General features: G+C 47.5%; 4 protein-coding genes across 4 annotated transcripts; 1 reads left to right on the top strand and 3 right to left on the bottom strand.

Moving 5' to 3' along the window:
• Positions 1–91: 91 nt before the first annotated feature.
• PADG_00645 (uncharacterized protein) lies at positions 92–5,106 on the bottom strand (the record flags this gene model as incomplete). Its single annotated transcript, XM_010758136.1, has 4 exons — positions 92–3,495; positions 3,801–4,422; positions 4,587–4,818; positions 5,015–5,106. 4 exons carry the CDS (start codon positions 5,104–5,106, stop codon positions 92–94), a joined length of 4,350 nt encoding a protein of 1,449 aa, XP_010756438.1.
• A 2,800-nt stretch (positions 5,107–7,906) lies between these two features.
• Positions 7,907–9,053, bottom strand: PADG_00643 (uncharacterized protein; the record flags this gene model as incomplete). Its single annotated transcript, XM_010758135.1, has 2 exons — positions 7,907–8,477; positions 8,707–9,053. 2 exons carry the CDS (start codon positions 9,051–9,053, stop codon positions 7,907–7,909), a joined length of 918 nt encoding a protein of 305 aa, XP_010756437.1.
• Positions 9,054–9,554: 501 nt separating this feature from the next.
• On the bottom strand, positions 9,555–12,881 carry PADG_00642 (uncharacterized protein; the record flags this gene model as incomplete). The annotated part of the gene is made up of 2 exons (XM_010758134.1): positions 9,555–12,731; positions 12,789–12,881. The coding sequence occupies 2 exons, from the start codon at positions 12,879–12,881 to the stop codon at positions 9,555–9,557; spliced, it is 3,270 nt and encodes a 1,089-aa protein (XP_010756436.1).
• A 779-nt stretch (positions 12,882–13,660) lies between these two features.
• Positions 13,661–16,435, top strand: PADG_00641 (uncharacterized protein; the record flags this gene model as incomplete). The annotated part of the gene is made up of 2 exons (XM_010757614.1): positions 13,661–13,884; positions 13,963–16,435. 2 exons carry the CDS (start codon positions 13,661–13,663, stop codon positions 16,433–16,435), a joined length of 2,697 nt encoding a protein of 898 aa, XP_010755916.1.
• Positions 16,436–17,825: the final 1,390 nt, after the last annotated feature.

The raw sequence follows: 17,825 nt of genomic DNA, 5'->3' as shown, positions 1-17,825 counted from the left end.
GCAATTCGACATGACGCCGAAAACACAAGCCGGAAAGCAGCGAACAACGCAGAAATGGGAAAATGAAATATTAACAATAACAGAAACAAAATCATTGGCGCCGGGGATAGCCATCAATATTCGGTCTAGCAGGAGAGCTCCCGCTTCTGAATCGTGGATTGTGCTGGAGATTCTCAATATTGTCCAGCGGGTTGCGGATCATCCATTGAAGATGGTCATCATCACTTGCACTTGGCATCAGGTTCTGGCTAGGGTAGGGAGGAGGGGGGCTGCCGGAGAAATTCGTACGGGTACTCTCAATACTTTGCCCGGGTTGGAACTGCCTTGCAAAGCGCCCTGATCGCACACGGGCCTCCACCACACTTATGGGTTCGTGCTCTCCGAACCGGATATACTGTGTCGCGGGGTGATGACTGAATTCCACGAAGCTTCGGGTCATCCCGTCCCCAGAGTCGACCATCATTCCTGGTCCTGAAGATACACGGGACATCATGGCGGCGTCGAAGGAGGTTGGTGTGGTCGGGGGAGAAGTGATTGCTATTCCGCCACCTCGTCCGAACATTATTTGAGGAGAGCGGGTGTCGAGCCCAGGAGCTTTGGTACGAGCAAAGTTAGGAAGAGGCGAGGAACCTCTTTGCCTTGGACCTGGGGAATACTTAAGTGGTATCCTGGCTGGTTCTGTATAGAGCGATTGATCAGACTGAGCGGAAATATTTCTAGACATGGGCTGCGATGAATAGCCTCCCGGCATTTGTTGCCAGGTAGGAGCAACTTGAATCCCGTTATTATAATTTGGAGCAACCCCCAGGCCGTGTGTGTTGTGAGGCGGGATAACGAAGCTTGTGTATCGTGGCCTGCTTATGGTTATATCGCCATCGTACGGCAGGGGAGGACTGCCGGTTGCTGCTAAATACTGCTGCGGAACTGGATCATGAAGACCTAGAACGTGTCCGCTTGAACCTTCTGAAGACCTGGACGGGTGACGGGAATGGAACCGCAATGGCGGTGTCGGAACGCGATCGTTGTCCGGAGATTTCAAGGTCGATCCCATCCCTAACTCACTGAGATACGAATTGGTCAATTTATCAGATGAGGACCTGGGCGACCAGCCACCCTGTGATGGGAAGCTTCCGGGACGAATTAAAGCATGGTCCTCAGCAGGTTTATTAGTTTCTGACCCCCATCCCAGTGATGGAGAGGAGTGCGTAGATGATGAAGGGGCATTCGGACGTTTTCCTGCGAGCACGTTTGCATATGTTGGGTAGTTCTCCTTCTGTGTTAATTTTGGGTTTATATTCCTTACTCCCCCACCGCGACTTGGAGGTGTGCTAGCATGATGCACCGCAGCAAGGGATGCCTCAGCGTCGGATTTGGCCGAATCGTGATTGGGTCCAGGAACATCTTGAGGACGACTGGAAGACCCTTGACCATGAACACAGGAAACTGACACAACGGGGTCAACCGGCCTATAACTTCCCAGATTTCTTTGGCCACGAACTCTTCTTATCCCTAAGCGGCGTGTCACTATGCCAATTAGTCTACAATCCTTGGGTTTGGAAGCTTTCGCAACAACCTTCCAGCCATCCTCATCTTGTTCGGTCGCAGTGGATTCAGGTACCTCCGTGGTTTGGGAAAGAATAGGAGATATCGCGGGAGCCATCCGACTATCCTCTAGTTCAGATTCATCGCCCGGATCCTCCGCAGGAGGTAATGGTAAATGGTCAGACGGAAATCGCTGCAGCAATGGACGAGACGACAGGAATTCGATTGGCGAATGGTCCTTGTCTTGGTCCACATCCATCTCCCAGGAAAATAGGGACGATGCGCTGTTTGGTGTATCAGCCATGGAGGATATGCTGCTGCTTCGATCGAAGATCGACTTTTGTTGCTTGATGAACTCTTGCGATGTCTCGGGGGACCTGTGTTTGATTTCCTCAGATATATCCTTCCTGACCTGAACAAGAGCGTGACTGAGAGAATTCAAATCAGGGGGAAGATCTGGGTTTCCCTTGTAAGGTCGAAGTTGCTTAAAGTGGCCCAGAAGGACACTTGCGTGAGTTTCATACTCTCCAAAATCCTTCACGAGACCAGGGGAATTCTGCGTTTTGATCCTAGAGACAGCGTTGGCATATGACAAGCAAAGGAGTCTTGTCGCAACAACAAGCCACCAGGCAAAAGCCCCAACTCCCAGTCGCAAGAGTTCATCACGGAAAAACGCTTGTACAACGGTGTGTATTTTCACTACATCAATTGAGCTATTAGCAGTGAGAGATGACGTGTTTTGGCTCCCGCTTGCTTGAGAACTTTCTAGTTCTGAGAAGGTTTGGTTGTCGGAAAATTCCGTACTGCGTCGGGTAGTGGGTCCTCGTTCAACCGAGACATAAGGATCGAGTAAGCGATCGATCAAACCGTATCTGATAAGGATGGCGAAGGTGTTGTCTATATGCCTTCCGTGATTCCCATCCTCCTCAAGTGAGCGAATTTCAACACCACAATCAGCAAGAGCTTTCCTGCCTAAATAGATCATGCCAACAGGAACATCGTGTCCGAAGAAGGAGAGAATCGTAATCAAGTTGACAGCTTCCAGGTGGTTATTGTTTTGTAGGTCAGCCATGATTCCACGGTATGGTTCGGCAAGCCGTTTGTCGGTAGTTTGAGGCTTGATACGATACTTTTCTAATGACTTTCCAGTAGCACTGAGTCGATGACCTATAGCGTGGATTGCCAATGGTAAACATTCAAAATGTTCCACCAACTCCGTCGCCTTTCGCATCTGCTCTGATGTCGGTTGTTTGATGCCAAGATCCTTGAAAAGGAGATTTCGGGCATTTTCGACTGACAGAGGTCTAACTTTGAGACCGAAAGGTTCGAACAGCCTTTGCTTTTTCCTCAAGGTGCGATCGACAGAGGTATATATTATGCTTGAATTTGTGTTGTATGGAATGAACTTTTTGAACTCGTTGATTTCGTCGTCGTCATCGCAGGAGAGTCCGTCGAAGATTACAAGCCAGTTTTGTTTCGAGGCAAACCACCTCAGGACCTTGCCGATGTATTTGTCCCGGTCATGCCAGTCTGGATCTTGGGACTCTTTCTCTTGGGTTGCGGACAGTCTTTCAGCAATGTCCCAAAAGCATTGGCAACACGATTCCCTGGACCTGGCATCGATCCAGAAGATGCCGCCCGTATACGCCGCACGGTGATTGAAGACATACTGGCGGGCTAGATGGGACTTTCCTGATCCTGACCCACCATAAATGAGAACCGAAACCACATCCTCTGCTCGTCTCCTTACCCTAAACAGCCGATTATGCAGTTCTTCCAATTCCTTTTCCATGCCAAAGAATACCCAGTTCGGATGAAAGCCAGGAGGTGCAACAAGGAGAGGGTCTCCGTTGAGCTGGGGAGGAGGGAGCTCAGTACTGGACATCAATTGTGATTTGGTAAGCGCCAGAAACTCTGAATTCTGTCCAGCGTGCAGTGAGGATAATGAATTGCCTATATAAGCCACTTGTTAGCAGGCTGATACAGTCGAGCACATTACCGAGCGGAAGTGAGGGTGCAAGCACATAGATTGAGGGCGAAGATAAGTTTGTGAAGGGGAAACGGGTCTTCAATTAGAGGGGCGTATCCTACCAAGAGAATCTATTCTTTCAGTGTGGAGAGACGATAGGCTTTGCCGCAGAGGGTCATCCATGATCACTGGTGGTAAAAGTTAGAATCCGAAGCAACGGCTTCCCAAGGGGGTTTTTATTTTTCTAAGAACCCCAGCCAAAAATAGGAAGAAGGAAAATGTCACTTACGAAGCCGCTCAGCTTCATCTCTCATATTATTCCTTCGAGCCCTATGTTCTTGCACCCATCTATTCGCGATTTCAGCTGGTGCCTCTGTCGCGTAACGCAGGATAGCCTCTGCCACCGCTTCATAGCCAGGGGATTTTGCAGTTTCGAACCGACACATGGCACTATGGTCCGCCTCGATACCCATACGCTCTACCCCTTCGATGATCGGAGCAGCAGAGGACTCCTCCACGATAAACCTTCGGGTGCCTTTCAGATCCATTGGCTTGGACTCGTGGAAGAAGTAAATACGAAACCTGCCCATGATCTCGGCAAACTGACGGTTAACATTTTGCAAAATTTCATTGTCAGGTCTGAGGGTTTTTAGCAGGTTGGGAGTCGTATCGAAGAACTTTTTCGGCACCAAGTTGAATATGGATTGTATTGAAGTACCTAGATTTGCCAGATCAGAGCCGTTGTGGGGAGTACCCATGAACAGGATGGCATATGTCGACACATATGTTGACCGGATGTGCTGTGTCTTGGGGTGTCTGAGATGTTCGCAGTGGAGGAGGGTCCTCTTCACCACGATGCCACCCAGTGAGTGGCATACGAAGATGATGGGTCGTTCAAGCGCACGTTGCAACTATGTATTATTCCCTCTAATCAGCGCCTTGCCGGAACACTTTTCACTTTCTCATACAACCGAGAGAATATACAAGCATATCGGCCCAAAACATGGGCGCATGCATGTACATCTCTCTTCTGTACTCTACCTGGCTGCCCTTCAGGTATCACAGCAAAACTCACATTCCTATTGGCGAGGAGTTGGGCGGCCAAATGCTCAGCATGGTTATGCAGTCTCTCCCTCGACGTCCCCTTTGCGAACGAAGCCACATTTGCATCATATCCATACGTTAAGATCCGAACATTGAGGCCTTTAAGGGTTCGAGGAAGGAGATCACCGGGCCAGAAAACTTCAGGTTTCTTAGTTGCCCATGTACTATAGGAAGCACCATTCAGGCCATGAACGAACACGATGCTATATATCAAAGAGATATCATGTCAGTTATATGTGCAGTACTAGGCACAAACGGAAGGACAAAAAAAAAATAAATAAAATAGAATAGAAAATAAAAAAGAAAATAAATTAGAAAATAAATTAAATAAAATAAAAGATAAATAAATAAATTAAATAAATTAAATAAAAAAAATGAAAATGAAGGAGCACGACTTACTCAACCTGTGGTACCTGGGGTTCGGGGCAACGGTACACTTCCGTCAAGCCATACTGGTTGATGTCGAACCGTTTTGCAGTTGCAGTGGTCATAGCTGCTGCTTAAGAGTTGGTCACATTCATGGGGGTTTGTAAGGAGTCCACGAATGACTCGGGGGGTCATCCCCACATATATATATATCTATGTCTGGAATAATCTGGGCTGCAGACAACAATAGGGAGAAAGGGGGTGGGGGTTGTAGAGGGAGGAAGGTTAGACGTTGAGTGAATAGATAGCGATGGTTTCTATGACTCTAACCAGTGGAGGTAATAATATATTACGGGGTTGGGCTGGGGAAGAAGGCAAGCCAAGCGAAGAGAGGAAAAAGAGCAAGCGGGAGGGGACAGTTAGTGAGGGGGGGGGAAGAAGCAAAAACCCAGGGAATCGAATCACTGTTAGGCTGTAGCTATCTATAGTTTGTTTGCCTGGCAAGCCCTGACCGGGCTGGGCTGGCTGACTCCCCGGTCTCGTGAGCGTGAGCGGATACTGATGAGTGGAATCGGAGATGATGTAAAGGTGGCTGGCTGGCTGGCTGTCTGGCTGGCTGGCTGTCTGGCTGGCGCTGTCTGGCTGGCGCTGTCTGGCTGGCGCTGTCTGGCTGTCTACAAGCTAAGGTAGCTAGCCAGCTGGGGTAGTAGAGTAGCTAGGCAGGCCCGTTCGGCTCTGGTTAAAAGGCTGCAAACCACCCGGCAGGAAGTCACGCTACTTCGGTAGGGCTGTTCCTTTTATCGCAGGCAATGAATGTTATTTGGTTTGCCTGCCTTTTATTTCGCATTGGGCCGTTGCTATTTATTATTGGTTTACTGTGTTCGGGCGTTGTTGTGGTCGGGTTGGATAGTTAATTCTTGACGCTACCGCGGGTCCAACCGCTTCTCACAGAGAACAGAAAACAGAAAACAGACAACATTACGAATGGGGTGGGCCTTGCCTGCGCTGAAATCGCTGGGTCCCGTTTTTTGGGGGCCTGGTCTAATTCAGTGAGGTCTGCAGGAGTTTTTTCGACTAGCTGGTTACAAGCCATGGCCAGGTTGGTTGTTTCGCTTGCTAACTTTGCGAGGCTCTTTCAGAGGGCGGGCAGGCAAGGTGCCAAGAGTACAGCCATGGGGCGAATCGGCTAGTGGGGTCCTGAAGAGAAGCCCTGCGCTCCCGGTCTAAAATAGAACCTGATCCCTCCCAAATTTCCCTGCCGAACTCGATGCTGCCTAGGCTCCCCCCCGACGGATCAGACCCAAGGATTACGCGGAAGCTTTGCGGGAACCCGTTGGCCGAAGCTGTCACCTATCTTGACACAGCGCGCGAGAGATCTCATACCTAACCACGCAGGGGATATGGGTCTTATCGCCCTGCGAAGTTTCGATCTCACTAAATAATGTTAACTTTATTTTAAACTATCTGACTAGCTAGCTATAGTTATTGGTTATGGTTCGCCATTAAACAGCGGAGGTGATTTTTGCTGACTACACGACGGACTTTCTAAAAATCCATCACGGAGGCAAGGGTGACAGATCCTGTTAGATAGTTATCAACGGCCGCACGAGCACCCTGAAGGCTATTTTAAGGGTCTCATAATACCAGGGATACTCCTTTCAGAGCAACCCCTTCTTACCGTTGTGTCCAACATCGGTGTCACGGCTAAGGATATTAAGTACAAGCTCTCAGCAACACAGCAGGACAGGAACTTCCTCAGCCGCCAGAGAGCAACCTATTTGGTTTTAAACTACTCTCTACGTGTCCACACAGGGTAACACGCATTTTTGAATAATTTAATGCTGTACAAAGCCCAGCTATTCAAGGGCGAGCTCTTGGTGCGTTTCTTCTTGTGGAAAAAATGAACTATCCCAGAGGATCAGACAGACCTAAGCCACAATGTAACGACGAGCCACGCAGATCTCTGTAGACGGCACAGAAAAGCAGCTCGTTAGAGCGAGAGTAAATATCTGCAAACGCTAATTTCACCCCTAACTACTTGTTAACAGCAGAAATCGAGTTCCTGCATTAGACGGGGCCCTTGTTGCATAAATGAAAACGACCATGGGGAGGACCGTCTCTAACTAAATTTGTCCCCGATTGGTTTGAACAACCATCCTGCGAGAAGCAAACATTCATCCCTTTGCCAACTTCCCCTGATTACAGACCACCTTGAATCTTCAGTACAATAGAAAAAAAAAAAAAAAAAAAAAAATCCCTCTGGTCACAGCGTCGGTGTTGGGTGGGGAAGATCGTCGTCAGGAGAGGCTATTGGAAATATCGAGCTTCTGTAAGCCCAGCAATCATTATGTTATGGGGAAGCATCTGGAAGAGGAGGTGGTCGAGTCAACCTGTAAAAAGATGTGCCAGAGAAGGAAAAAATATTAAACAGAAGTAAAACAAATAGAGGCCAGGCAGTTTTAACTGACGTTTTAACTACAGCATTGCCCATCTGTGTTATTTACCTCAATCTACTCTGTAAAATGACTCTTGCAGCCTGGGTGGTTTCTTATGACGCTGAATCGGTTGAAGAGAATCGCCGTTGAGTCATATCATAGTAGAATTTGAGCGAAGGTGAGCTATAGGGAAAATAGACAACAATCCATGACGATGGCAAATAAATATCATTGTTCCTTTGCATCGATATCTCGCACGTGTTGTTAGATCCCAGATGATACAAATATAGCACACACAATAAAAGAGCACGTGTGAACCGCAAAACGGGCGGGTTGGCCAGAAGATACAAATATAGAAATCAAGCAAATAATATACACGGTTGATATTAAGAAAGTGAAGAAAAAGCGAACAAGCCCCTGTTCCTCTCGCCACCAAATACTCTCCAGATGGACAATTTTCGTATAGTTACGCATATCCCGTACAATCACATCACCTGCCCTTAAAGTAAGGCTTCCTCTTTTCCGCAAAGGCCTTGAGCGCCTCAAACCGATCCTCCGTCTCCACAACGCCCAAATATGCCTCGTTCTCCGCTTCTGCGCCCTTCTCGAACCCACGGACCGCCTTCAGGGCTTGCCTCAACGCAATCGGACCGCCCTCACAGATATCTAGAGCGAGCTTGATGCTCTCCTGCAGAACTTTCTCCCTCGCAGCGCCTGGCTTCGCACCTTCCTCCGGGGTGATCTCCACTAACCGGTTACAGAGTCCGAGAAAGTATGCCTCTGCGCCACTGACTCTGCGACCGGAGAGGATCATATCCAGTGCCCGGTTTTCGCCAATGAGTCTGGGCAGTCGGTAGGTGCCTCCCGCACCAGGGATGATGGCCAGTCGGGTTTCAGGCAGGCCGACGATGCTTGTTGAACTGAAGACGCGGAGGTTGGTGGTCAGGGAGAGCTCGAGTCCGCCTCCTAAAGCCATGGAGGAGATGGCTGAGATTGTGGGGATTGGAAGGGCAGCAAGGCTGGCGAACGTTTGACGGAGTTGGGCAAGGAATGCTTCGGTTCTTAGTAAACAATTTACACCGACGACGGTGGGTTGGGCGGTTAGTGTCAAGACATTCATATATTCATACAACTGCCAGCAACAATCAAGTACAGCTAAAAGTAAATCACGAAAGCCACGAGCTCAACTGAGCGGGTAAGAAGATTATCGGAAGACAGGACCCGGGGGAGGGAGAATCCAAACAATAATAATAATAATAAAAATAAAAATAAAAATATATTTTTCTTTACTCTTGTCTTGTAAACCCCGCCCGTTCTTTCAAGTCTGCCCCAGCGCAAAATGACGCATCCACATTGCTAGCGAGAATCAATGCTCGTGTCGGCCCATCCCCTTGTTCAGCCTCAACCGAGTTGACATGCTTGGTCAAGCTGTCCAGTAGCTGGCGCGAAATAGCATTTCGGGCTTCTGGTCTATTCAATAGAAGCACTCGGATATGCCCTGCTCCTGGCGCGGGGATCTGCTGGACATTGATTACCGACCCTTTCGCGCTGGTGCCGACAATAGTGCTGTTGTGGCGGACTTGGATAAGGGCGACCCGTCTCAGCGAAATTGGAGAGGGGAGGAGGCGGCGAGACATAATATTAGATGAGGATCAGAGGGGATTAAACAAAACAATAATATAAATAAATAAATAAATAAATAAATAAATAAATGTAGGGTTAAGGGTGTTGAAGGTGTGAGGAAATCAATTGAGGGTCGTTGTATCGGCGTTGGTCGTCGCTGGTCTCGGGATTAGCTGAATGCCGCCCGCTTCTGCGGAGTATTTAGCTGTCTCTTGGCGCTGCTGGGAGCAATCACCGAACCCAAGTGATGATGATGATGATTGGTACTGCACATTACACCCAGTATGGCTAATGCTGTTACTGCCTTTGATTCTATGTCTTAACCTAGACATGTTTAATAAGAGGGGAAAAAAAGAAGACACTGCTAATACGTTGAATATTGTCTGCTGGATGTACCAGTTGCAATGATTCTTATAATTCGCTGAAAATCTATAGGCAGAAAAATCTTTAGACATACAAAGAAGAAAAATGGGTATAAGCATAAATGTACAAATATATTTTACAAAAAATGTCTATCATCTCCGGGATTTACGTAGAATAGCCTCATATTCCCGAACTTCTTCATCCGCCGGCCAAGGCGACAAGAGCTCCGTACTCTCAATGATGTTGTATGCTTCCTGGGTAATGGGATCTTCAAAGATCATTGTCCCTTGAGCGCCTCCAGCAATATTTGGGCCCTCTTTAGAATGTTTCCCGTAGCCGAAGGTCGGCGGTTTTGAAGCAGGAAATGTGTTCGCAGACCCGGGTTCGGATACACCAGGTTTTCGCTCCAATTGGCAGTCCAGAAACAATCTGATGGCCACAACGGTTCGACGTATCAGTCTCTTGCCCCCCATGCGTTCATCAGAGGCTAAAATCAACTCAGATTCACGTTCCCTCATCCAACGGAGAAGGGCCAGCAACCCACAGAGGTCTTGGGCAAGGCCAAGAGCGCGAGCGTAAGCGTGCAGCAGAGACGGTGCAGTATATTCATATACGATCGGTAATGCCACGCGTGGATCATCGGTAGTATTTTCATCAAGCGACCTTAATGATGACAGGACTTTCTCCACTTTCGTCACCTCAATAAACTTAAACTGGCGCTTAAGGAAAGCTATGCCTTGCTGGACCATCTCATGGATTGTTGAATAAGACAGCAAATCTGCAGACCTGCCTGTTTGTCGAGTGACGTCTTCGATGATTCTCAAGCCACGTTCAGCTCCTTCAATGTCTTGTCTGGCTGCCAAAATCATCCTTGAAAGGGTAGAGCAAAGAATTTCGAGGCTCCGGTTCTCAATGGGAATATTTGCATCACGCATCCATTCAACAACATGGGAAATCTCCCACCAAGATATGACAAGTTGCATTGAGAGAGAGAATTTGTGGCTAGTGAAATGAACTCTCTCTTTACCCAAGGCCAACAAGAGGTTATTCCACGCTGGGAGATATCGCGTCATCCTCGATTTCATCAGCCGGACAGCGTGTGTGAGCGCTCTGTAGTGATGAAACTGCTCAGTCTCGGTGGACTGATTAGGGTTTGGAGCTGAGAGTTTGCTTTCTTCTTTCAGAAAAAATAAAATAGGGAATAGATGCCGCATAGGTGTGGTTGTATCCCTTGCGGACGACTCGCCCAACGCCGAGAATTTACAAAGAAGTCGTATGAACGCCGCAAAGATATCGTCCGGAACATCAGCAAGGAAAACTTCGTTCTCTAGTCGACCACATAGGAGGCCGGAGACAAGTGCATATTTTTGCTCGTAGGGTAGGCAGCTATGAAGTAGGTATTCTACACCTGCCTCAAGAGACTTTGAATGGACAAGAAGGAGGATGAGGAATTTCCCCGACGGTTTGAGGTCATGTGAGAACATTTGGTGAAGCAAGACATCCAATGAGGGAGGTTCAGAATGGACATAGATGACGTCCTGTGGAGAAGAAGGCTCGGGGAATACTTCCATTCCATCACCTGGTAGAGCCTCAGTTGAGAGCTTCGAATTGGGATTTTGAGAAAGGTCGTAAAAGATGATTTTTTCGGCCATTGAGAAGTATATATCCCTGTGAGGGGGGAGTCCGTTGTCCTGGTAGGACAGGAAACATGCCCACGCCTCCTTTAGCGTTCGTGTAGCGCGGATCCGAGCAGACCAGACGTTCAGAGACACCTCCTTGTCTCCAGACTTGGTCGCATCAGTTCTTGGAGAAGGGTTCTCCGGAATTTGTGCTGAGGAAGGTAAAATCCGAAAATAGCACGGCTTTGGAAGAAAGGTTCTTGTCTGGATTGTTGGTGACCTATCCGTGTCCCACCCGGCATAAATGGTGGCAGTTTGTTCCCATTTCGTCATCCCATACCCAGCTTCCCTCATATGGAAAATAGACTTCAGCGCCTTACTCTCGCTGCCCACGTTATCCCTCTCGAAATCAATTCCAAGCTTTTCCTCTTTCCACGGCGGCCATGATTGGGCTTTAAAATCCGCCCATTGGCGCTCCAACATTGTTTTCTTTTGAGCAAGCTGTACGGTAGTAATTGCTCGATACCCTTCTCTAGTAACAGGCAAGGGAGGGCTAAAATTTGACATTGCCCTCAACAGCTGAAACTGAGCACGCTGTTGAAATACAACTGAGTGGTACGGATTCAGTCGACATGGAATTGCCAAAAGAGAAATGAGTTTGTTATAATACTGAGTCAGCAGTCGAATCTTTTTGTCATAGGCCTCGCCCACTATCATCTCGACAGAGGTAGATCCAAGTGTCTTGGTAAACAGAGCGGCTACAGAGGGCAAGGCTTGGGGCCATACTTCTCGAGCAAGACGCAGCAGACGCACAGCAAGAATCATAATAGTGTTGTCATCTCCGGATCGATGCCAGGTAAAATTTCTATTGGAAGAAGGTGCACGGAGCTTTCTGAGGCCTGACTCCACAGTAAGAGGTTTCGCAGAGGAGCTATCATTTATTGTATCCCAAGTTTGGAAGAATAGGATCCTGAAAGCTCTCGCACATATGTGCTTCCGGCGGAGAGTGAAAAGCAACACGAAAAAGGGAACTCTAGAGCCGTCCAAATGCTTATCAACAACTTGCTTTTCAAAAACCCTGTAGCGCATAGCGGCCTGCAGTGGACTGGAGGAGGTAAGGATCCATGCCCAAGTCATCACGTCACCTACTGAATAACCCCGGTTCGATAAATATTGGAGTGATTTGTCATCGAAAGTTGAGCGAAGAGCGTCATCCAAGGCTTTTTCATATGTCTGCCTGGGTAAGCCCTCGAGGGGTTCCAAATTCAGCAATGGATAAACATATCGTAGATAGTCCGCTACTACGGTCGTGCAGGCTAGACGTGGCTTAAGAACTTGAAGGATCCCGTCCTCTACCTTTCGTGGAGGCCCTCTATAGAAACAGGTTACGGCGCTGGGGTTGCAGTGTGAAAGGTCCACCCGCTTTTGCTTCGGCTTCGTAATGCCGACGTTGTATCGGTAAGTTTCCATTACGGATATCAGGTACTCTGAAGGAGTCACTAAGTGCACCTGCTCTGAAGGAGTCTTTCTGAGCTTCTTCTTGGCCCGGATTTTCTCTTCTGGCGTAGTGGGTATCCTGCGGATAGTGAAGCTGAAATCCACCTCGCGACCATTATGGGACGATGTAAGAGTAGACTCGGAATGGGTAGACCTAACAGTGGTGATGTTATGGTCATGTTTCCGCAGCGCAGTGAAATTGGGAAGTCCATCCTATGTAGGTATGAGATCAAGGTCTATTAAGGATTGTTCAGGGTGATAAGCGCATACCTGTAGCAGTGGCAATGAAGGAAGGCTATGGGCCGCTCGACTAGACCGATAGCTTGCCAGTCGGTTTAGAACGCGGGTGCTAATGGAGGACATCCATCGATATCACCGTAAAAATGTCTGTTATATGGGAACCGAGGACGGAATAGGGGAGCTGGAAATAAACAGCACGGCAATTCCGCATCAATAAAAAATGACAGCTCCCCAAATTACCTTCTCCTGTCATGCAATTAATTGCCTGACCGGTTAATTGATTTAGTTTGTATTGAATATCCCCAAGCAAGGAAGAAAAGACGGAGAAATATCCCTTGAAATAAAGTTCTCGCCAATCATTGGAATGGGATATATTTATGTTTAGTCAGCATAGTGGAAAATCCATTTCTGACCGCCTGGTCACGTGCAAAGCTTAAAATCACCATGGGGTTCCTGAATCGCCGCCGCCAGAAGAACACAACATCTGGTTTATTCAACCATCCAACACCCTACCCTAGGACTTTTCTGGTGACGATATCATCCGTGGTTCTGCTGTCCGCTGGTCAGTATATTGCACTCTTCTTGTGCAGGTACTTGTGTGTGCTTCATTGCTGCTCTTTGGCATCCTGTCACGTCTCTCTTCCCCTGCATGCCAGACTAATTTCGCAAAAGCCTGGCGTGCCTCCGTCGATCCGATACGCTGAAAGCCTTAGCTGGATAGCCGGAGCTTCTCGAGTGTCGCAACCTGCGTGTGAACGATCGCGTTAGATGCTATCGGAGACTCGTTTTGTATTTGCGTTCTCTGGCCTCTACAAGCAGGCGAAAACTTGCGCAGTTGGATACAACTGTTGACTCCCTCATCCCTCTGGGAGTTTGATCCACAAGAACAAGTCTGAACAAGCATGGAGGCTAATGATCCGGTCGCAACTGCGACAACAAACGGACTACCTATTCTTCCGCAATTAAACTCGGATTCACTTTCTTCCCCAACCCCAGGAAAGCGAAAACGCGTCTCCAGTCCCGGCGACGAACCCCCCAATTGCGTTGACACCCCTAATCTATCCAGCATTTCAAAAAAAGAGCCTCTCCACCAAACCTTGAAGGATCTCCTTCAGGTTCTAGAAAAGTGAGTGCCAGTGAACTCCCCTTTGCCGCTACTCCCAAAGACTAGTCTCGGGTTTTGTTTCTAATCTCGATAATACAGATATGATTCAGATCTTGGTATTCTGAAATTTCCCCTTCCTCCAAACTCCCCCGTCGAACCTGATAGTAAACGCGCGAAGTTATCAGATGCCACAGCCGACTCGCAAACAATAGAGTCCAAAATCATTGCGGCGCAATACAAGACTATCCAGGAGGTAGTCGATGACGTTGAGGCTGCCTCCGTTCGAATTGTGCAACGACGGCATGAGTCTGAAGCTACTGCAAATAGGCTGGAAAATTTTCGTTCGTCGACCGAGTTAGTCAACCTTTCGCGCATATTTAAAAAACATTTGGACAATTTCATTCTTCGCAACCCTTTCCAAGGAACCTCCATTGTAAAGTGTGAGTCTCCAGAGCTTCAGAAGAATGCATCCCAGAACAAGGAGAATAGCAAAAAGACACACGATCGGGAGGACAAAATGGTTCTGGCCCTCTTTGGGAATCCGCCCCGTGGAAGGCATTTGTTTTCTAGTCTGCAACATCCAATCAACGCAGAACCCGACTCTCACAATCCAGCTAAACCAACCGCTGTGGGCATACAAGCCACAATCAATGAAGCAGCACTGCCAAACGGCATTACTACATCCAAAGTCATTCCATTCAATATTAAAAACTTGGATTCGGATAAGGGGAAGTCGAGGACTATAGCGGATGTATTTTCACCTCGTGACAACCTTCCACAGCTACAGCCTCCCCGCAAATCGCGTTCTTCAAAAAATTCAAACGTTACATGGCTTGACCCATACGACTTGACCGTAGCTGCAAAATATCCTTCAGTTGAAAAAAAGGGGTATCCCTACTTGCCTTTTCCCTCTGGGTATTGGTTACACTATGGCTATGAACCCTCGGTTCGATCGGAAAACCGAACTCAAAAGACTGACGCAAACTTCGGCAAAAAGCTGCAAAAGCCTTTTCAGAACTCTCTTAATGATGGCGACTCATTATTCCGCAGTGCTTATGCGTCATTTGCTCCCTCGTTTGATAGCTCTGGAGCATCCATTCCTGTGGACGCGAAGGAGCAAATATGGTGGGACCAGTTTGGGGCGAAGAATTTCCATGCGTTATTGTTGAGTGGAAGCGATATAGAAACCCAACAAAGCGACGATAAGATTTCAAATCTACCGATCCAACCACTGGATGAAAACAGTCTAGAGGAAGCTGTGAAGTCGTATGAGCCAGAAGTCGATAAAGAATTGGTCAATCAAGAGGAACAGTCTGATGGACAAAATGAGGAGAAGGACATGGAGGAGGTTCTCGAAAACATATCTGATCTTTTACGTACGCTAAATTCTTATCGTCGAATTCGAATCCTCGGGCAACCACTTCCCATATCGTCAGAGAAAATGAACAACGAGGCTTCAGCGTCTGTAGATCCCTCCTTGCCCTCTGGTGTGGAAGTTAGCGTGTATGAGACGCTCAAATCAAGTTTGTCCTCGATGATCGCCACGTTACCTCCATATGCTGTTTCAAAGTTAGACGGGGATCAATTAGCGGAACTAAATGCCAGCAAAATGATATTGTTGGAAAATGCTGATTATCCCGGAACAATGGACGAGGATGAGTATACCTTTCAGCAGAAACAGATATCCAGAGCTTCCCAGGTGCCAAATGCGGTCCGTACACCTACACCGAACGTGAACACACCGCGAACATCACCATATCAGACACCGCCCACGGCGACTAATGTTCCATTGCAACGATATCCATCCAATTCTCGCGCAAAAGCAGTCCCAATGAATCACCCTCCTCACCAAGCTTATGGGACGAGCCAGCGGTCTTCATCTATCCCCTATCTTCCTAATAATTCTCCCCAGCCGTACAATCCGTCCAGGCAACCACCACCCCAACGAGCTGGGTATGCACAGCCTCAATTTTCTCAACCCGTCACTCCGCAATACAACCAAGGTGGGATCCTTCAGCAGTTCCAAAGACCAACCCAGAACGGTACAGGACCTTATCCTTCGCAACGAATAGCTTCCCCAGCGCAGGGATCGCCTCAGCCTTTTCCCAATCGCTCAAACCACCAAACCCCTTATCAACAACGACCGCAAGATAACCCATACGGCTCACCCATTGCTGGCCCACACAATTCTCCTCCTCAGAGACATCCAAACTTTGGTGCATCCCCACAGCGTCACCCGTACGTGAATTCTACTCCTGACAATCCCCAACCACGATACTTCCAGCAACAAACCCCACAACCGCTGCCCTTCCCAAACTTTCCTTCTTCACAAGCCAGCCCAGCACCAGCAGGATACGCCAACAGCGCAGCTGCAATGACATATGCGCGAAGCGCTGCGGAGCAAGCGGCCCTTATGGATCGCAATAAGGCACAGTTGGCCGAGCATCAACCTCAAAAATCCAACACCCCACAGCCATCCTCTGTTCGGCAATTCAGCGGCCAAGGGAACCTACCACCCAGTAATCGGCAGAATGGTGCTCCAGTGGGATCTACAACAGGTGCAACTCAGTGAAATGAAAACCAATAGCAGTAGGAGCTTGGAGGAGGAAAACTTCTGGCTTCAAAACAAGGACAAAGAGAAGCTTCACGGGATTTTTTATTACAAGCTTTTACTATTCTGCTTTACTCTATTTTTTATTCTGGTTTCTTGTCCCAGCAAGTATCCACCTTGTATTCTGCACACTGTTTCTTAATCGTCGGGCAGATTTTACCCATGACCTGCTTTGTTCCAATTTCTATCTTACCCTGTCTTCATATTCTACCACTTCCCGTTTTCTTTTCATAACCCCTTTTATCGAAGAACCCCCCCTTAGGTAATTGAAAAAATTAGTTGTGTTTTGCGTCCCCATCTTAACTTTGTTTCCTATTTCTTCATGTGATATTATGGTGTTTGCGGTTTCATATTTCCTTGGTCTGGACGCCCAAAAATACGGCAGTGGACGTCATCTTCCTCCGCTGACATACTTTCTCGTCCACATTGTCATTTCTTTTCTTTTCTTCCAGCACAAGGCGCGGATTGGAGCAATCGGAAAAGGGAGCAAGGGATGGTAGAAGGACATCTATTTTCTGCTCCTGTTTGGTCTTTTCCTTTTCCCATTTTCTTTTTCTTTTTTCCCTTTTCTCTTTTCCTTTTTATTCCTTTTTTTTCCCCTTTCTTTTCTTTTTTTTTTTGTTTTGTTTTGTCAAATTCTTTCATTAGATTTGGAGATATATCTTTTCTCTTACATTATCTGTTTGAAGAAGGAAGATGACGAGCACAGGCTGGATGAACGGGCGGATTGCTATTATTGGGCTTCCTTGCAACTCTACGGAGAAGCTTTGTCGTAAATCTTCTTAAATCTTGCTCTGCTAATTAAAGATAGGTTAGGGGTAATGCAGTTTCGATTTTATTGATGAAAAATTTGCATTTCTTCTCAGAGTCCCCAACCAAAATGTGTCAGGAGTAACTAATCCGCCAACAGATGCAGCACGGAGAAGCAACGCACTCCCAGATACCAAAATCTGCGTTGAGAAATTTAAAAGACCATTTAGCCAACATTCAACATTCAACATTTTATAATGTTTAAAAGGACATATAACATCCGAAACGCTAAATGTACGTCAATACAAAACAAACCATCTTCTGTTCCACACAGAAGTTGGCAAAAGGCACCAGTCAGGATGTCCAAGGCCAAGGGTCAATAGCCCTGGAAAAGGAAGAGAAGAAGAAGAAAAAATTAAAGTAGTCAGAGAGAGAGAGAGAGAGAGAGAGATGAATCACCACATACTCTGGAACGAATAAATGAAGGGGTAAAAAGAATGAACAACGTTGAAAATGAATTGTCAATTGACGACCCCAGTCAATTCCCAATTCCAAGCCCCCTTTCCCCATATATAACTCCGCATACGCACGTTCAACAGAA

Source organism: Paracoccidioides brasiliensis (assembly GCF_000150735.1).
Source record: "Paracoccidioides brasiliensis Pb18 unplaced genomic scaffold supercont2.1, whole genome shotgun sequence".
NCBI classification, from domain to species: Eukaryota; Fungi; Ascomycota; class Eurotiomycetes; order Onygenales; family Ajellomycetaceae; genus Paracoccidioides; species Paracoccidioides brasiliensis.
This window is presented reverse-complemented; position numbering and strand designations above follow the sequence as displayed.